Source organism: Lissotriton vulgaris, chromosome 3_1 (genome assembly GCF_964263255.1).
Source record: "Lissotriton vulgaris chromosome 3_1, aLisVul1.2, whole genome shotgun sequence".
NCBI classification, from domain to species: Eukaryota; Metazoa; Chordata; class Amphibia; order Caudata; family Salamandridae; genus Lissotriton; species Lissotriton vulgaris.
The window spans coordinates 494,409,141-494,431,014 of NC_141689.1; the positions used below are offsets into that span (position 1 = coordinate 494,409,141).

The 21,874-nt window shown below is 44.1% G+C and overlaps 1 protein-coding gene across 1 annotated transcript in view; it reads left to right on the plus strand.

Annotated features, from left to right (window-relative positions):
- The window catches only part of HOMER1 (homer scaffold protein 1), a 754,981-nt gene that overhangs the window by 693,925 nt on the left and 39,182 nt on the right, over nucleotides 1-21,874 (plus strand). Inside the window, exon 8 of the mRNA XM_086960736.1 lies at nucleotides 2,377-2,487. Coding sequence (XP_086816862.1) covers nucleotides 2,377-2,487 — 111 coding nt within the window. The remainder of the gene's footprint in view (nucleotides 1-2,376; nucleotides 2,488-21,874) is intronic.

Sequence of the window (21,874 nt, forward strand, 5' to 3'; positions counted from 1 at the left end):
TCCATCCTCCACCCGAGGCCGCCACCGACACTGTCTCGCCGGCTACTCGCTGAAGGCAAGGCCCCGGTCTCCACCCCCCGGAGGCCGCACTTCCTGGGAGGACGCCGCTGCGGACCCACTGAACGCTGGGGCCACCAGGACGGGTGGTAAGTATCAGCAGACCTTCATCTATAAAATGTTGTCGTTTTGGGGTAGGATGGGCGGCAGGATAAATGAGTTTGGGCAGGGAGGCCGGCGGAGCCGAGCTACCGTGCGGCCATCACGCTGTCGAGCTTGGCTCCTCCTCCGAGGGTTCCGCTTTTAATGTTTGCAGACGACACTTTAATTTTGTCTAAGACACAATCTGGTTTGCAACAAGCCCTCGATAGATTTCGTTTATTTTGCAGTGACCATGATCTAGGAGTCAATGTTGACAAGACGAAGTTCATGGTCTTTCACAAACATAAAATATTGAAAGCCAGAGTAGAAATGAATAATGCATCTTTGGAACAAACTGACTCCTTCACATGTTTGGGCGTTACTATGGGCAAAAGGATGAATTGGAAGCCACAGATAGATTTATTAGTCTTAAGGCACAACCGATTAGCAGGGGCCCTTTTAAAAGAACACCGGTTATCCCAAACCAAACCAGTTGAACCTGCCCTAACTATTTATCAACGGAAGGTTAGAGCTTCAATAATTTATGGGGTGAAACTATGGGGTTTTGAAAATTCAGCTCCATTAGTCCTAGCCCAGAACAAGTTTCTGAGGGCACTCACCGGCCTTCCTCAATCATCACCTCTTAGACCCTTACTTTTAGATCTAGGTTGTATTTCTTTTGAGGAGGCTGCAGGTTTTAGACTGCTTGCTTATTGGCGAAGACTTTGGACTACCCCGGAGTTAGCACCTTATGCAAAAGCTGTTGAGTATATTAGAGAAGTTGATAAATCCAATAAAATCAAATGGTTACTAAAGATTAAGGCTACACTATCAGATATGGGCCTCATCCATTTGTGGGAGGACCCAGAAGGGAACTCTTTCCCATCAAAAAACATTTCAAAGCCTTATATAGGAACATTGTTTGTCAAAAGTCTCTTTCTTTGGTGAATAGTGCTTCCCTAACAGGCCTCTTTTTAGACCATAAGAGCGAACATAGGTTGGAGTCCTATTAGGACATTATCACGTGCCCCTGGTGATAGAAAACTCTTTCACCAATTTAGAGTGGGCACACTCCCCCTAAAATTATTTATGAAAAAGTGGGGGGACGATCGAGATACAAAATGTCACACTTGACCATGTCAGGAAGAGCCCTTACCGCATGTCCTGTTTGTGTACCCTGCATATAAGGGCCCTCGTCATAAATGGCTCAAGCCGGTTTCCAAATAAATCGGAACAAGATCTTGCCAAACGGCTTTGCGTATTTTAAAAACGGATACTACTGAAGCCGTAATTATTGCTATGGCTAAATTCTTGAGTTGGACTTGAAGGAATAATTTGCACGGTATTATGTAACCTGATTACACTGTGTGTTGTTGTTTTCTTATTCTCCTCTAAGCTAATTTGCTCAAAATAATGAAGAGTCCAACTATAGCTTGTTTTATTATGGATTTAAATCTTTTCTTGCTATGAATTTTCCCCTTTTGAGACATAACTACTTTTTTTATAGTATTGGTATGCTTTTTTAAAGTCTTAATGGAATTTCATTATGACATGCCTTTTAAAACTTTTTTAAGTCGTTTTATGTCTTTTTATCACATTGTATTGTCTATATGTGCCTTTTATGATTGAATAAGATCGAATGAAGACGAAATTGAAATTGGGTAAGATGCTTATAACTACTCATCACTACCGAGATCTGTACTCTGACTCCTTTACAACTCTCTACAGCTTTTACATCTTATTTAGTGCACTCTGTATATTCTGTTGTCATCTGTAAGCTTCAATAATTGTTTCACATACTGATATATCAAACCCATCGTGCCCTGTGCCTACTAGCAGTAGTTTGTAGCACTATACAAAAATACTTAATTAAATAAAATAAATAATTCCGTTGAGTTTTTGTATGGCAGAGTGTCGTTGTCTCTGGCAGGTACATGACGCTATCGATGGTAGCCTATGGTACCATGAATTCAGTTCTTGTGGTAAACTTCTGATTTTCTCTCTTCGAAGGATTATCTCAACCAGTTGCATGTTAACACTGATAGCGATAGCACACTAGTACAGATGAGAGTTCTTTAGACTAAATTGAATCCTTTATTTCTCCTACTCATATTTGGCAGAAAATATGCAATGAACTGATTACATTGTTGAAAACTAAAACGTCATTTCATGTATTTGTTTGGCTTATCACTGTTGTCCAGTACAATATTAATGGTTAACTTGTTTTTATTTCTTCAGGTGACTGAGCTAGAGTGTGTAAGTAGCCAAGCAAATGCAGTGCATACTCACAAAACGGAACTGAACCAAACGATACAGGAACTAGAGTCTACATTGAAAAGGAAAGAAGAGGTAAGTGCGCATACATCCTTAAAGCCAGTCACATTTCTTGTTACTCAGCTACAGGCTTTGCAGAGGAGCACCTTCCTAATCTAGCAGCTCCCACCAGGTATTGGTAGGGATTGCTACCTACTGATGGGTATTGTTTTGACAGAATTAAAAATGCAAGCATCTTGCATCCTGGATGCACAGATGTTTTTTTCCTTCTCAGGGACACATTAGTGCTGCATTGGAAACCTCTGTTTTATTCCTTTCTACCTACTTCCCAATCTCAAGAGTTATCTCAAACGTGAGATTCTTTCATGGGTGGCCCTTAGGACATTCCTAAGTTTCCCATGATGACCAACCCCTCCTTGGTTCTGTGACCTATCTTTCCCCTCATGGTAAAGTGGCCGTTTGAATAATATTGAATAGCACTTGAGAGCCCTGGTCACATGAAAACGGTGCCTTTTTAAAGGGAGGTGCACAAGATCGCTGCAGAAGCAGCATCATCATAACTTATTGATTAATGTTAAATTATTTTAAAAAGTACAAGATACGATACCTCCCGCACCCCTTCGTATTCAGACTAATGGGATGCCCTTCATCAAGTAAAGTGGTGACAAGAAAAAAAGTAATAATTTGTAATCCCAGTTTTCTATCATGGGTATTCTTTTGGATTTCATAAACAGGTGAAAATTTGTGTGCGTATGCAGGACCCTGGATTTTTTTTTTTAAATCCAGGGTTCAAATTGACCAGAAAGCCTGACTATAAGAGTAAAGATTTTCTGTCTTTTTAACCATAATCCATTTACACACTCAGAATGGCATACATTTAACTGATAAGACAGCTTTTAACTGTTTAACTACACTGCAAAATTGAGAAGACGTCCATGCCACTTTAAGAACTCTGGAAGTAGTTCATTTTTGTGAATTGGATTGAGAAAGTACCTACGAAAATCACTATTCAGGGCTATGACTTAGTCCAGTAGGATTGACAGTTCTTTAAATTCATAATGAATGTCCATGTTGGAGAACTAAGATCACAGGTCAGTACATTTCTGAAGAAATACTTGAATAATTAAGTTACATCATCTATCATGTAGAACCCTTTCCAACATTGTGTATGTAAAGGTAAAAATGCAGCCTGACAGGCATACATTAAGTGTAGAGGAAAATAATTCTTGCGCCTTTAAGAACTTGGGAGGCACCCCTTTCCACAATGCATTTTACTTAATCTGCCACCAGAACAAGCTTTTTTTTCCTGCTAGGTTCAGCAGAATCTCTGAACACTCGTGAGGTTTCCTTCTCTGCAAAAATCTTTATTTGTTTTGTCAGGAAAACATTTTTACCAATTTCCCTCAACATCTTTTCATCTCTAGTGTTAAGTAAACTATTTTGTTCGTAGTATCTGTTGTTGCAGATATACATACTCTGTATACTCATGCCATCTAGAGTTGGATTCAAACGTTTTCTTTGAACAAAACAGGCTTGCCGCAAATTCCGCTTGAGAAAAACTCTCAGGTATCAACAGGAAAGAAGGTAGGCTCACCAAAAGATGCTAGTCAACAACAACAGTCCTAGTTCTCATGGCAATTTTCCATTATAACATTGTAAAACATCTCTGGCCCACGTGCCAAGTCAAAAGGGGTTTCTTTACTCTTAAGAAAAATCCTGAGATGTTTCAAAGTATTGCCCTTTAAAACAACAACCTCTCTGATTGAGACAAACAGGACAGCACAAACAAAAAATGTGTGAAGAAGCGAGATGGCACCTCACGGGCGCACCACCAATGGGGCCCCTGATTGGTACTCACCAGGATGGCCCTGTTCTCATCATTGGTGCCATCAAGCTAAAACCAAAAAAACCGTGTCTCGAACCTCAAAAGTAAAAAGACAGTGAATGGTGCAGTGGACACAACTTATATGTGACAAAACTAACAACATTTAACATATAAATCACTGTGCAACTGGGACCATAAACTTTACTTTCATTCCCTTCTCTGTTGCAAACCAATGAACACACATATACTAAAAAGGAAGAGAGTAAATACTACCTATCGATTTACTCTCTACTCACAGCCAACATGTTTCATTGCCTTGGTTTCTATCAGGCAATTTCTTCAGGGCAAAAATATTTTGAATGCCACAGTGATTTATATGTTAAATGTTGTTAGTTTTGTCACATATAAGTTGTGTCCACTGCACCATTCACTGTCTTTTTACTTTTGAGGTTCGAGACACGGTTTTTTTGGTTTTAGCTTGATGGCACCAATGATGAGAACAGGGCCATCCTGGTGAGTACCAATCAGGGGCCCCATTGGTGGTGCGCCCGTGAGGTGCCATCTCGCTTCTTCACACATTTTTTGTTTGTGCTGTCCTGTTTGTCTCAATCAGAGAGGTTGTTGTTTTAAAGGGCAATACTTTGAAACATCTCAGGATTTTTCTTAAGAGTAAAGAAACCCCTTTTGACTTGGCACGTGGGCCAGAGATGTTTTACAATGTTATAATGGAAAATTGCCATGAGAACTAGGACTGTTGTTGTTGACTAGCTTTCTGAGTGGAGGGCGTCCTAGTTCGGTTTGTCTTTCCCTCTAGACTCCCATTTTGTGTAGTCACCAAAAGATGCAGCTGCACGCCTCGGATGACACCCTGACACTTTGGAGAAGATCCTGGCTGGATTTGGAAGAAGGTAAGGATTCTTGACCGTCTGGAATTTCACCCCACCAGCCATCGCCCAGTCCAGAGCCTGTGTTTTTCTCCAACTCAGACCAGGTAGAAGACAAACAAGATTTCCCTCCTGCCTCAACAGCCTCTGGCACTTGAATAAAGACGTTCACAAGAGTCATAAGAATGGTGGGTATCTATACATGCAGAGCATCGCCCCGAGGGCCTCTGCCGCCTTCGGTCGGCATTGAACAAAAGCTTTGGAGGCCATAACACTCTTGGCTCCGAGCATCAACCCTCCTTGATCCTTGACCCCCAAGATCCTTCACAAACCTTGAGGACTTATGAAGATACCCTCAGCACTGGCACAGAGGCCAACCTCGATTCTCAGGCCTCCTTAGACTCTGAGGCCGCTATCAGCATCAAAATCAGCATCAGAACCAAGGATTCAGTCAATAGCAGACTCCAGTGCTTAATTTGAGCCGGTAGTTGCCAGTAGGGGCCACCGGCACTCATCTTTTGGGACCTGCACATATTTTTCCTCACCAGACATTTCCCAACAGCAAGAGATGGAAAAACACACAAATTGGAAACAAAAGAAGGAAGAGAAAGGCGTGAAACCATCACAAAGGGAAAAAGCAGGAACCTACAAGACTGAGATAAAGGGTTAGACAGTGTCTGGCAGTGGATTAAAAGGACATGAGGTGGATTCTGGGCTACGCTGCCTTGGTATTCGGCACACTGACATTTAATAGCGCCAGCCACAGGTTTCTAAGCAGCCCTTTGGGGACTGGAATTAATTATTTTTACAAATTAATCCCTGGTGGACTCCAAAAACTCTTAGCAGCTAATCCTAGAGAGACTTCAAGAGACACTGGATGCATGATAAATTGACTGTTCATCCACGCTTAGACAGAAAAAATCTCATCTAAACTCCTTTCCACTACATCTTTGGAGACATTGCCCTGGAAGAGGAAATTGACATTTAAGAAGCAGCTGGCTTTGGAGCCCACTCCATGTCCTGAGACGGAGAGACACAAAGACAAGGGTACCAACCCTCTTCCCTATGTTCCTCCTTCTCTCCCACCGCTACCACCACACCTCCTTCCACCCCTTTGCCCCCATGATTCAACACACACCGAAAGGATCTCCTTACTCCTCTTATGGCGAGGACATCCCCTACTACCAAGTGCACAGATGTAGCTCTGGGCAACTACGATGTCGATTCCCCAGTGAGATACAAATCTGAACTATTACCCTGCTAGTGCAACTCCTCAAGACTGTACAGCGGCATACCATGAGGTGATCCAACAGCTGGCTACGTTCCACGTGGAGAATATGCACATCCTCCTGAAGTAGGACAATTTCCTTGTAGAAGCGCTTTTGAAATCGGAGAGAACCTTCAAGTTCCTCTCAGTGTTAAAAGGCAGCAACAACAGTGGGTTCATCTGCAACACAGGACCATACAAGCTAAATGGGCTCGGCGTCACCAGGGGCACCACAACACTCCTTTCCATATACATCACACTGAAAGCCTTCCTTCCACTCATCCAAGTAAAGGAAGTTCTAATCAAAGTTGACAACATGACAGCTATGCACTACCTCCAGAAACTTGGCAGCACTTAGGCACTCCCTCGGCTAGCAGAAAAAGATGTGGTAGTGGGCACTCTATCACCTCATTCCCCTCTTGGCAAAGAACCTTCTGAGGGTTGAAAACAACCTGGTGGACCTGCTCAGCAGGATGCGCCAACAAGCCCACTAGTGGGTACTCCATCCACAGGTACTGCTCCACTACTTCCAACATTGGGGCACACCACTCATAGACTTATTCGCCAAGCCCAAAAAGGTAAAATACCCTAAATTTACCTTCAGTTACCCACAATCCACGTGCAATGCACTGTGCATGAACTGGTCAGGGATCTTTGCTTATGCTTTTCTGTCCCTCTTACACCTTTTATTCATGGTTTGGAAAATGGAACACATTCTCAGACTTTCATTTTAGTAGCCACCACCTAGGTCAGATAGCCCTGGTATTCAAGACTACTCAAGATGTCTATAAGCCCCCACTAGAAGTCCCCCAACAAGTCAGACCTTCTCACTAGGAGCCTGGGCCAAATCAGACATCCAGACTCCAAACTGCTAAATTTAACTATCTGGTACCAGAGGTCCCAAAGTTCAGCTACCTGCTTGGGAGTCTTGCAGACCCACCATTGGAGGCTGTTATGCTGCAAAGTGGAAGAGAGTTGTCCACTACTGCAACCCCAAGCTGGACTTGCTAAATCTGGCATTGCGGGACATTATTTGCTATCTGGTTTACTTGCCATAGTCCGGTCTCGTCTACAACAACTCGTTTAAGAGTTTATCACGTCGCTGTCTGCGCCGTGCGGTCCAGAAGGCGATGTCTGCTCCCCTGAGAGTGGGTTTCATTGCCTCCCACAGGGTGACCAGAGACTCCACCTCTGTCTGTGTTAAGTAATAGATAGTCCGCCAAGGATTTATGGATATGCGCCCTGTAGTCATCATCTTGCAGCAACCACAGAGACAAACGCCACTGAAATTGGGAACGCCTGGGATCTAGGGACAGGAGAACGGACACCGGCGAATGGTCAGAGAGCCCTCTGGGGAGAATTACAGCCTAGATTAACTGATGGGTGTGCGCCCCCGAAGGGAAAATGTAATCTAAACGAGAGAACGATGAATGGGCTCAGAGAAATATGTGTAAGCACGCATGTCAGGGTGTATGATTCAACACGAGTCAGCCCACCCCAGGCCTTGAACCAGAGGCAACAATTTGGAGGCTCTTCAGCTAGGGGGCGTGGCGCGTCACTTATCTTGCAATGGTAACATAACATCATTCCAGTCCCCTCCAGCTATAGTCTACCCCGATGGAAGGTTAGTCCAGAGTAGCGTCAATTTTTCAACTAGGGACCACGAGGGGGCATATACACTACCTAGAATGATAGGTTCTCCATACAGAGTCCCGTATATCACAATGAATCTACCCTGTGGGTCTGACCACGTACAACTGTGAACAAAGGGGACGCTGTGATGTATGAGGATTGCAACTCCCCGGGAGCCTCTAGTGAAGCCAGCATGATACGTGTGAGCAAATCCAAAACGTCCCAAGCAAGATGTTTTAGTGCCTGCCAAGTGGGTCTTCTGTAGGAGGAGGACATCTGCCCTGTGTCCCTTTGCTTGGCGCAGCACAGCCCACCGTTTAATCTTATCGAGTAGACCGTTGACATTCATACTAAGGACTCAGAGCTCTGTACTCGCGGTCCCTGCTAAATTCTGCGGCATAGACTGTAGTGACATGTACACAGGAAACTAACAAAGTGAGTGACATTAGCAATCCCAGGAGCACATATGACGGAGGAATTAGTGGCAATGATAAATAACATTAAACAGTTAAAAAAACACAACCCCTCAACCACCCACCCAAGCCAATTCTTCAAAATAGCAGAAGTATCTGTCGCGGTGAGTGTCGTACCGCCGCCCCAACGGGGGCAAGGCACAGCCCCATACCAACGGTTCCCCATAGAACTGTCCCCCAAACAAATAGTATATGCCTCAAATGCTGAGAAAAAAGGGATGGGGTAAGGCTTCACGTAGGCCCATGCATAGTGACATCAGCATAGTGAATAAACAAGTCCCAGCTCTCAGGCCCCAACACCAATATCATATAGTCAAGAGAGGTGAAGAAAACAAGGAAAGTGAGTCAGAGTTCACCAGCCCATGTGGTCCACATACGGACATCGTCTTTGGCCCTCAGTCTCCATGAAGCGACGGTGATGAATTTTGTGGACCTCTGTCTATCCGGGACCTGGAAGCACCTTGAGCGTGTGAGCAGCGCCACAAGCGTGATCTTCGGTTTAGTTCACCTTTAGGCTTGGGAAGCTGTTGCACAGTTTCCCCAGAGGACAACTCCGAGTCAAAGCGAGGCGAGGTTTGTGCTTTTAGTTTGTCTTTTGTCTGCCCAGGCAAAAAGTTCCTCAGGAGTGTACATGAGTTGTAAATGACTCTCAGCTAGGCCGGAAAGAGCAGTGCATATTGGAATTTGAGTTGGAGATTTAGCAGCCGTAAACGATTGTCGACGTTGCTGCATTAGTCTCGTGTAGTCAGGAAAGATTAGAATGTGATGGGAGTCATATTGGAGTTTGCCCACCAATCTGGCCTGTGTGAGGATAGTATCCCGGTCATGGAAGTTTAGAAACCGAGCTATAACGGTCCGAGGCCTGGCCCCTGGCAGAGGTTTTTGCATCAAGGCATGGTGCGCACCAACAGTAATAAAACACTTAAGATAGAGACGTCTGAGGGATCCAGCCCATAATACACGTGGTAAAGAATTGTTCCACATTATTGTCTTCTCAGCCCTCAGGGAAGCTTAGAAAGCGGAGATTATTCCCCTGGTCTCTGCCTTTGGCATCCTCTGCCCTAAGCACCAGACCCGTGGTGATGGATTCTAGAGCAGACACCTTTTTGTGGAGGAATGCAACTGTCTTCCGTGGTTGAAATCCGTGTTTCTGCCTCCGTTATCCCGTCCACCGTCTGCCATGTTGGACCGCTTGGCCACGGCGCCCCCTAGATCATTTTTTACAGATATGTCTCACTCATCCAACAAGCTTATTTCTCCAGCACTTTCTCCTTCTAGAGTATTTCTGGTAGATGACATCCTAACATTTCAAGATGTTCTGACAAGAGGAGCAGCGAAATTTAAGATCCAATTGAAAACTTCATAAGCAATACTTTGTTATATAAGAAACGCTTCAAACAAGAGCTGCTCCAAGGCAACTTTGACCTCTATACTCTGTCCAATTTTGTATTGCAGAGGAAAAATCCCTTGCCCCTACACCTGTTATAGTGCCACCCCATCGCCTTCTGAAAAAATATATGCCTCCATTGTAAGACTCTTGAGTTCCTTAAAATAGATCCCATACCGACTCAATCACCACAGTGGTCATAAGGAAACACGCTAAAGCTTCTCCCCAGGGAGAGAAGGGAAAAGGTTGGATGCAACAGGAAGGATGACAGCCTCCACCTATTAAAAAAACGCCAGTACAACAGCACTCCTGAGTAGATACCGCAGGTGTGTAACGGAGACCCCAGCAGCCCCCTGCAGGGCGGGTGGGTCTCCAGGATTTCTTGTTTTAAAGGACACTCTCCCTCACCCCCAAAGCCATGCAATTGTGTGCTTTGCAGAATGCGTGCAATGACATGGAATAAAATAGTTATTTCCTTTTTTTGTCCTTTTTCACAAGTCATCTGTCTAGGCAAAGGTTCCACCTCATTAATATCAGTTTAACACCAAAATGCAGCAATGAGCAGCTTAACAGTGGCTCGTAATACCTTCCAAAGTGCCTCCTAATGAAAGGCAACATGTTTGGCAGCGTTTTTTAATAACGTTTGACCCACGTATGGTAGAAACACTTTTTTGTTATGCAGTAGAATATGAAATATTTGGCAACTGAGGAAAATCCATAATTAAGCAGAAAACACAGCAGCCAAGATTGCATAATTGTAGTGGCCCTACATATAACTTATATGAAACTATTTTCTAAATGCTGGAAAAATGCAGTCTTGCGCTATTTTTGTAGCATCACAATGTAAACACTGATAACCACTCATTGTCAGAATTTGAGAAAACACTGTAAAATAACCACTGGAATCCAAAACAAAATAACACTGCAAACGGGATAGCCTACTCATAGAATGCAAGATTTCATGGAGATGCTGAATGTTCTATGGCGTCGAACCAAGTTCTAAGCACTGCAATGGACTCAGCATGAACTTTCGGCAATTTCCTGTTGTCACCAAATCTCTCCCAGAATATCTTCATGGCTTCATCTATCATGGGTGTCTAAGGTGCTACTGAAGCTTGCAAACTTGCCATTCTCAGGATCAGCACTATTTTGCCACCACATGTTAGAAGTGATGCTAAGACACGAGTGAAATATGAGGAAGAGACTTAAAACGTGGTGGGTCTGGAAGAGCAAAAGAAGGTTTTCAACCACCAGTAGAGACTAAAAGACAAAAGGTATTCTTTTCAAGGATTAAAACCCCGAGATGTCCTTATCAACCTCAGCAACACCAAAGGCAGTATCAAAGAAGTTACCAAAAACAAACAAACACCCCCTAAAGCATCTCAGTGAAGAGGAAGAAACTTGTTACGCAAGATACCATGATGGCCCAACACCCCCACTTGAGTTACCCACTCCTGTAGGGGTAGCGGCGAAAACATTTAAACTTATACCTACTGTCAGATTGATGTTGAACACCGTTCAAAAGGATTACTCCATCCTATTGAGGGGTATTCCACCACCTGTTCCACCAAATTCATAATCGAAATGTCATCTGTCTCCCATCTATAAGACGGATCAAGTCTCTAACTCCAAAAGCAGCTGATGTAAAGGGTTCTATCAAACCAGCAAAACAGAGGAGTCTACTCCAGATATGTCCTTCAACTGAGGAAAAGCCAACTAAAACAATAGCGACCGATTGTAGATCTATGATTCATACACAAATTCATCACCATGGAAAAAAATCTTGTTTATCAATCCTCATTGCATATAAAAAGAGATCATGGAAAACTACTTTTTAGAAGCAGTGACATCAGCGAGAAGGTAAGTGAGTTGCAAACTCTTTCAGAAAAAGAGCCTTTCACTATTTTCCATATCAACAGGGTAGTCTTAAGGACTGACTTCCCATTTTTACTCAAAGTAGTATTTGATTTACACACTATTCAGTCTGTTATGCATCCTACTCTTTCTTAACCCATCTACACCAGCAGAGGGCACCCTAGACTTTCTAGATGTTAGGTGCTGCATTATTATTTATTGATAAGTCTAAAGATATTAGAAAGGGGGCGTGGCCAAGATGGCAGCGAGGTAGAATGCTGGTTTCCTTTACTCTCACCGGCCCAACAACGAGATTCCCACAGTGCATGCATCGCACAAAGGGAAGAATTCTGCCAAATGTCATCCCTAGAAAGGTCCAGAACAGTTTGGGCAATATTGGTGTGGCAGCGGCAGTAAAACAGAGCGGCCGCTGAGAAGCGGTGTGGTCTCCGACGAACGCCTTTGCTGGAGCGGGCGTGGCCATGGACTTGTGGAGCCCGAATAACTCGCGGCCTACACTAACGTCGGAGAGCCGGTGGCTGTCCCGGGTGCACCACACAATCGTATCCACCTAGCGCAAGGGAGAGAGCACTGCTGTACGTTACCCCCTGAAAGGCCCGAGGCGAACTGAGCGACCCCACTGCTGGGGAGGTAGCAAAGAGAATGCCTGAGGGAAAGCGGCATAGACACTGACGAGGGCCACAAGGGGAGAGAGAGTGGCCTGCCGGCCCAGTGCGCAGACTAGGAGACACTGGAGAGCTAACAGCCCATCCCGGCGCCGACAAGTTGAGCGGCGCGAGCCAAGCATGGCGGGGGCCCGAACTGTTGGGCTGGCAAGATCCCACGGTAGTTTGATGACTGGAAGAGTCAAATGTCCGCGATCCCTCCATAATAGTTGAGGCCCCCTGAGCGGCCAAGGAGAAAGAACACCCGGCATTGTGCGTCAGGGGCGGACCCAGGGACAGTACTAATCTGGGCCCCCTCCATCACGCAGTTATGGCCGGTCCTGGGCCTCCATAGCAGGGATCAAATAGAAGCATGAACCTTGGGAGCCAGATGTAGGTGAAGCCCAGGTTCACTAGCGGCACAGAAGATGATAGAAGCTCCCTGGATGTACCCTGAGGGCCCGAGCGCGACTTATAGTACCTACAGACTTCAAGGCGGTACCCCCAAATCTGCGGGATTACTGACCTCCCTCGCAGCTTCCCAGCGGGTGAATTTAGCTTAGAGAGCGCAGGCAGTGGCGTACTACTCCTTGGGAGGGAGTCACCGAGGAGGGCAACAATAGCAAGGACCACAGGTGTCCGCAGAAATAGAAGTGGAGGCGCGCTTTGAAGTCATGACCAGTGTTCTCATGCCCTATACGTGGACAGCCCCACGACACAAGGAGGGCCGAACTCGCCTGGTGAGAGAGCCTGTGAGGAGTGCCAATATCAGGCCACAACACGCAGCGGAGGTGGGACAAGCGCATACCTAGACCAGCTGGGATTAACAACACGCCGGCACTGCCCTGAATCAATCCTCGAACGACCACGGCTGCCTATGTCAGAGCGGGACTATGACCTCCACTCGAGGGAAGAAAGACACTTAAAAAATTGTTTACGCGTCCCCAAGGAGGCAGCACAATGGAACACCCGGGCGTAGGTGAAGCAACTACATTTCTGGCAGAGTGCACAAAGGAGGAACTAGTGGCACGCGCATTTCTGGAGTTGTTGTTTACTGTGCTCCGCGAAGATCTACAGACGGTCAAGCGCGACCTAACGTCCGAAATGAAAGACATTTGGTGGGATGTGAATGCGTTTGGCGAATGTGTGGCCTCGCTAGAGGATAAAGGAGACAACCGAGACACAGAACTGGCGGCCCTACAGCAAGAGGTAATCCGTCTCCATGATCAACACATAGACCTACAGGCACACCTTGAGGACCTCGAAAAACCATTCCCGCAGACAAAACATTCGGATCAGGGGGGTGAAAACTAACGCAGAAGGAAGCGACATCTTCAACTTTGCAAGTGACTTGTTTAATCACATCCTCGGTAACCCTCCCAACACTGAACTCGGGTAAGACAGGGCGCACAGGGTGGGCGGCATCGCTCTGACAAAGCCCCGCCAGCAGACATATTAGTATTTGTACAGGGCTGCCAAACAAAAGAAGAGATCCTTGGTAAAGCCAGGTCCATGCACCCTATCACTTTCAGGGATCATACACCGGTACTGTACCAGGATCTCGCCATGCTCACACTACAAAAGCGAAGGGACTTCCGACCAATTACTGCACACCTTCGCCAGCAAGCCATTCCATTGTTTTGGGGCCACCCGTTCCGGCTCATCTACCGACTGGATGGTAAACTCCACCAGCTGAGATCGCTTTCTGAGGCAAGTCGGTTGTTGGGCGTAGAACTCCCTGAAGAGTGCGAAGAAAGGAAGAGCCATACACCTGGCGCTGGCGATCAACTTCCATGATGGCGGCACCAAGACTGCAGGCGGCATTCGGAAAGACCTGACCAAGCAGAGATCACGAAAGGGCAACAAGATGCATTGGAGTCTATCCCGGCGGCCCTGGCAAAGACACAGGTTTTGTGAGCACGCAGTTTGAGCATTTATTCCTTTTTCATAGTGCAAGGGTGGGCGGCAGGCAGGCGGGGCGGAGACCCAGCACTTGCCTACACTAAGGACCCCATAAAGTCTTCCTACCAGTCACATATGGCTTACGGACTATTCTTGGAAATACTACTGTTTAATTGCATGCATGTTTTGTTAGTTCAAGTTTTTTTGGGGGGGATTCCTCATTCACTGTACCATTGCACTAGGTGGTTTTACAACGAGCCACGTGTTCTCTAGGAACGACGACAAAGAACAAGTGAGACGGCTTAGCCTCAGACCTTCCGCTATAAATCCTGCCCCCGACTTCTCAGATGCATCCCACTGATCTCAAGATCCTTACTCTGAAAGTGAGGTGTCTCAATAATCCGATAAAACGTACGAAGATTCTATCATATTTAGAAAGCACCAAAGCTGACATTTGCCTCTTATAAGAGACACATCTCCTTGCACGCGACTGCCACGTCCCTTATGTTTCCCACGCAGCTATTTTCGTCTGACGACCAAACTCTTGACATCATTGGACTTCATAATCAACAAGCTAAAGCCCCACCTGAGCCTCACACAGAGCCATTCATTGGAGCAATCTGGATATGGTGGCATTAAATATCGCCTTTCATGTCCACAGTGCTAGGTGGCACACACAAACCCTGCAACAGAACCTCAAATCGCAGTGGGCTCAGTATCAGGGATGCCTTACCTACACCATTTAAGTCTCAAGGGAGAAGGCTCAGGATCTACAGTGGTGGCTGTCACAAGCCAATTTGAACTGCCGCAGGCCAAGTGCCCATAGTTGTGACAGATGCGGGGGGGGGCTTAGCATCAGGGCTGCTTTCCCGATTCTGTTCAAGTACCCAGGTGGCTTTTCTCCCTAAGGACCAAATGACTTTTTCATGTTGGCCAATCAATCACGTTGGCCTGAATTCTTCATTCCACCCCACCCCTTAAAAGATGAGGAGAGGTATCATCCAAATAGGGCATTGAACTTTTACATCTACCAGACGAAAGTTTATTGGGTTGACTATCAGCTCTTTGTTGGCTTCCATAGAGCAAAGAAGGGGCAGGTTGATGTAAAAGATGACCCTCACAAGGAAGATAAAACTCTGCATTAAGGTCCGCTACACCCTGGTGAAAAAGCAATCCACCAAAGGGCAGAGAGCCAACTCCACTAATACCAAGGCTGCAAAAACTGCAATGGCACAAGGAGTGCCTGTTCTTGTATCAGTCTGACTACAACATAGTCATACATAGATACGTTCATAAAGCACCTACTGTCCTGACAGCCAGGTCTGATGGGATTGTCAATTTGGTCACTCAGCCTTTAACACTTTTGGTCTAAGCCCCCTCGTCAGATCCTCCACCTTCGGGAGGTACGCTTTGGTATCTGTTTCAAAGATAAGGAATCTGCAGCTAGAAGTATCGATCAGAATAATAAGTTACTTATCCTTTGTAAAACTCTTTCTGGTGTATACTCTGTCTAACTGCAGATTTCTCACTGTCCCCTTACCTCCCTGTTCTGTTGAGTGACCTCCTTAATATCTAAAAGGTCCCAGGTTAGATATTGGGACCATCAATTGTTCCATGCTCTGTGTCTGATGGCGCATTAAAGGAAAGGAACAAGAAACTGACTCCACACTGTCACTTCTGGGGAGGTACAAAGCCAAAGCAGTGCCGCAATAAGCCACTTGCCAATGCGCAGAGGTACGTACTGCTGTTTAAACTTTCTAGACTCAGTCTGGACCCTGGGATTTTCTAAAGGTGCAGAAAAAAAGGTGTTACCGAAGGTAAGTAACATGTTCTGGTACACTTCTCAACTGGAATATTAAGGGTCTAAATAACCCTCTCTTATAGCCTAGGACTTGGAGCGTTACTAGTTATTTTTCTTAGATGAAGGAGGTCTGGTTTCGGATGACACATGAAACTTGCCAAGAATCCCACAATGCACCAGGACACAGACTCCGGCCCAGATTTATAGGGATTATATGGTATACAGAAGTGTGCCTTGTATCCTATGTCCGGGTTTTAGTGCAGGAAGAAGCAGCAAGACTGGAGGTTGCAAATGCTCCTGCATTAACAGGAGTAATGAAACAAGAAGGTCTCAGCAGATCTGGCGAATGAGCCAATGATGGTGAAAACTTAAGTCTCTTCGTGGATGTATGTTCAGTAAAATCACTCAACATTGAAAATCTCAACCTCGCACTATGCGATATCAAATGGTGCATCAACGTTGATTGGTGTCCCGACATCAGATAGTTCTTCAACTTCTAATTTGTTCTGTCGATAGTTTGGGCAATGCAAACAAGGTGAATGTGTGAGCGGTGTTGATCATGAATGCTTCATTGTCATAAGCTTTCCTAAGGGAGTATGGTGGTGATGTTGTGCTGTCACTATTGACTCTGTCCTTCAATGTGAGGGAGTTGATGCTGTTCCCTTCGACATCGAAGAAGAATGTCTGTGACAGTGACAATGTTTTTTACCTTCTGTTCTTGATTTTCTGGTTCTCCTTATATGAGGATCTTAGTAGAGGAAAGCACAGTGGAAGCTGAACTTCCCAAGGACTTGTTGCTGTTCTTCTTTTCCTTGATCCTGAACTCTTCCAGCTTCCTCGGTGCAGAATTTTCCTCTGGCAGAATGTGGGGCTTTGAAACAGACCACGCAGACCTTCTTTCCACATCAGAAGGTACTTCACCAACAGTCAAGGCATAGTACCGCAAAAAAATCTAATGTGGAAAAAGAAAAACACATGAAAAAATGTTGAATGAAGTAAAAAAAATTGAAAACGAAAAATGCTCACAAAATCACCTGACAAACCTCCCCGGGTGTTCCAGGATGCCACTCACACAAGCTGTGAAAAAAAGAAGTGACAATGAGGCAACTACCAGTGTAAGGCATTGTGGGATTAAGTAAACCCTGAACTCGTAGGTCTTTTTTTAACGTTTCTGATGAAAGCCTATCAAACTGCTCTATTCCTTCTTATTTTGACATATTAGGCAGCAGGTTGTACTATACGTGGTGTCGTTTTGAGAGGGATTTATTTGTTTGTTGATTAAAGAGTTTTAAAAATGTGGAAAAGTTATCCTGGATAGGTTTTTTGAGGGTGATCCTCTGCAACTGGACATGTTTGACTTTAGACCCTTTCACAATATATTGTATGCAATGTGTTCCAGGGTCCCCGCACGCTGTGAGAAATAATTCAAACCCTTATTGCTTCAATGGAAATGCCTACAATGCAAAAAGAGGACTACTAGACAGTAACCATTTCTTTTAACCTATTTTGACAAGATTGTGTTGACTTTGCTGGAGAACAAACACCGACTCTAGCTGATGTCTGTGCCAAGATTATGGAATGCAGGGTTGCAGAGCCTGTGGGCGGAACTTTATAAAGATTACCTTGATATTTTGAGCCTGTTTTTTTATTTAAATGTTCTAAGAGGTGAGCTGCACATCATTCCTGTTAGCATTGGTGCATGAGGCTCTCATAATAAGCCTGCTCTGTGAATCTAACCACCCGCTGTCTTTTTCATTTTAGATAATAACATTATGGTGAGCATTCTAGTCTGGTGGTTATTGCCACTGCTGCCTGTGATTTACAGGCCTGATCAGTCTGCCTTCATACCTAGCTGATCAGTGTCCTATTGCCTGTGCACCTTTTTTGCTATGTTCTGTTAAATACGGCCTTAACTAGAGGCGTTGGTGGTATATGTAGATACTGCAAAAACATCTGACTCCAAGTGGCCCTCCATCATGGTTGCTCTGGAGCTCATGGGGATGGGAGGAGAATGTATTACTTAGAAGATCAAGTTATTGTACATACAACCAACAGCCCGACTGAGACTTAATGGTGTATGCTCCCCTGTTTATCTCTATATCCTGGGGCACAAGAAAGAGTTGTCCTCTCTCTTTGGATTTTATTTACAATAATGATAGAGCCACAAGCACATGTTCTATACCAACACCATTCTATAAAGCTAGTAAGCCTCCCTGAGCATAGATTCCTCTTGTCTCTATATATGTGAAAAACATCCTTCTCCAGCACTGGATCTTTCATAAACTCAAATATTCTGTTTGATCCATGGACTTTTGCTGTTTAGAAGGAAGTGATTGCTAGATATTAGAATACCGCTCATGCTGATGGATGTGCTTGTACTTCTGCCCTCTGGCTTCACCGCTGACGGCCAACTCTGGAAGACAGGAGCAGATGCCAAAGCAAGAGGGCTCTGCTGGAGTCTGCATCCCTGGCCCCATGGGCTGTAAATAATAGCTAGCATATAAACCCATTTCTGCCATTTCTTCCTATGCATATCTGCTGATGCCTCGTGTGAATGCAATGCAAATGCAAAGTACAGGGAGCTCCATTGGTACACCATTATGAAACACACCAACACACGGAAAATGACATTATTTGGACAGTTCTATGTGTGCTAAGAAAAGGGAAACGAGATGACACAAAGATGAGGTTGGACAGACTTGAGGCAAGGTTAATTGAAAAATACAAGACGGCCATCACTGGGCTAAACGATAGAGATGAAATCTGGGCATTAATTTGATTTAAAGAAAGTGTGTTAACTGGATCACTCACTGGAATATTTGAATTGTGTAAATATGACTTGCAATACTTCTGACCGTTATTGGTCTGTATATTAAAAATAGGTTGAACTTTACATAACAAGGAGACATAAGGTCTATAGAATATGTGTTGAAAGTACTTTTTACTACTATTTTTTACTAGCTGTAATGTAATATTGTTAAAATATATGAAATTGTATATAGGTGAAGGATGTATATAGTAATATAAGTGGAAAGATTGTGCGGAGTGGCAGATTATGGACTATATCACCTCCACCCTTGAACAGAGGGTTGGAACTATAACTAGGTCTCACGAGTTATACCTTCCTCTTGAAATACAAGAATTTTCTTTTCTAAATTTGTCCCCCGTCGATTCATAATTTTGCCGATTTTTTTCATCCAGATTTATACTTCTATTAAATCACTAAGGATAGCATAGTATATTTTTTTATTTACATCGTTCTTCCAGTCAATTTCTTCCCTTTCTATCATGGGAACGGGTTTGTCAGTCCTTTTTTAGTGTCCGATACGTACTTAGTGGCTGTATCACGTGAGCGGCTCAGAATCGTGTTCCGGTTTGCTAGACCGGCTGTCGGGAGATAAGAGGGACACAGTAGCTGCCCCGCGCTGGGATAGGCTAGTCTAAACAGAAGACTTCAGCAGGAAGTAAGTATAGATGGTGCTAAACTAGATTAGATTATGAGAGGCAGGTCATTACTTCGGACAGCTGGAGTCGATTTTAACACGCTGCCGTATTGTTATCTATGTAGGTTCCTGGATTTGCTGGGACGCCTGATTTGTCTTGGAAAGGGGTACCACCCACGCGAATAATTGTAGGAGATATCACGTGAGTGGATGGGAATCGAGTTTCGGTTTACTAGACCAGCTGCCGGGAGTAAAGAGAGACGCAGTAGCTGCCCCTCATTTGGAGAAACGAGTCTAAAATAGAAGACTTCTACGGAAAGTAAGTGCAGGTGGCATTAAACTAGATTTTACGAGGAGAGGCAGTTCATTATATCGGACAGTGGTAGTCGAGTTTACTTTAACACGCTGCCACATTATTGTTATCCATGTAGGTTCCTGGATTTGCTGGGACGCCGGATTTGCTTTGGAAAGGGCTATTACCCTCGCGAATAAATGTAGGAAAGTTGTGAAATATCAATAGATTGTAAGTATTTGGGCAAGGATATTCACTTCAATCACGTCTTTGGCTATCTCTACAGCACTCTTTGGGATTAAACTTATCGGTGAGCACCTTTATAACATATAGGGTGTTCTTTCTCTTTCCTTCCGTGTTTTGAGCACTTGGTGTACTTAGAGGCTTGTACTAAAGAATCAGATAGATAGGTTTTCCCTTGTGACATAGACACATATGGTAAAGTTGGATAGTGAATTAGAGGGGTGATATACTTTATTAACCTGACCACTCCAAGGCCTTGGAAAATAGTTGAAAGATGTATATAGTTGTATATAGTGTATATGGAACCCTGACTAAGAATGCATATAGCAATGAATACATACAGTAATTGGTACTTTTTTGTATGATTTTGTAGACCGACTATTGTATTAGCCCAAGTCCTGATGAGGCCCACAATAAGAGGGCTGAAACGCGTCGACACCTTTGTTTGAGAGAAGACCCCAGCCTAAAAAATATTGGAAACTACAAATGCAACAATAGGTTTCACAAGGAGTAAAAAGGACATTGAACAGATCTAAAAATTAAAAAACGATCTGATATACTCTGTAAATAGGTCTGGAGGAGCTTACTACTTAAGGAATGCAGAGGCTGTACTAAGAGCTAGCATCCTGCGAAATAATTGGGCTATCAGAATATACGACAATACTAATCTATCAGTGTTTGTATGTATTGTATATATATTTTTATGTAATAAGTGATGTGTATATATATGTTTGTTTGTCTTAATGTGGCAAAAATAGACTCAAATGAATAAGAAGTCTAATTCTAGGTTATGTTATAATTAAATTCAAAATCAAAAACATATATAAAAAAAACGTTTTTGTTGTTCTCTATATAGGGTTGGGTAACCAGAAGAAATGAAATATAAGAATTTGATTCACCCAATTACTACATAGTGGGTATAGGATGAGATAATTAAGTGGTCCCATTCTTGAATTAATACTGTGCTAGTTGAGTCCAAGGCATCATTTTGCTTTATAATAGTCTCGTGTGAACTTGGGTCCCTGGTGGTGATGGCAGTGAGCTCATTTTATACTGTTTCCCCTCTCAAGAACTCAGGAAGTGAATTGGTCTTGATTTGTGGCTATTTGGGGCAGACAGGTGGGTTAGGCATGTTGTCTTGATGGTAAGATGTTGCCCAGGCGGTGATGAAAGTACTACTGTGAGTCTGGGTGCACAGTGCAGCTTGCGGGAACCTGGCCCGGTTAAGCTTAGTTCTGATGGTTGGAGCACATGACAGTTTGCCCCTACTCTACACTTCATAGGTCTCTGGTACAGCCTCCGAGGTGTGATGCTGATCCTACTCCACTGTATCCTAGTATTTGGATGTGTGACACGCCTTAGGGGAAGTGGGCCACCCGGATACTAGCTGAGATATTTGTTTCAGGCAGAGGAGAATGAAGGCAAGACAAGTGCTCTGTAAATCTTGGGAAGTCGTGTGGGATTCTTATGTTTTTTATGAAATACTACTAAACCATCTTTTGAGAAATGGAGAAGTAAAGTTTCCCTTACTGTCTCCAATCAAGGAAACTGTGCTGGTGGAAAGAATATATCCACTTAGTGGAAAGCCGAAATCCATTGCAGAGTACAAATAAAGTTGTCTACTCGTGGACAGAGGCAACTCAAACAAAGAATTCATCTTTCACATTAGAAGAATCACTTCAACGTTTTGTAACTAAACACTTAAAAAATAATCCCAAGATTCCAGTATAAAATTGTCAACTAATGACTACCTATCATCAGAACAATTGCGATAAAATTTCTGGAATTCATAAA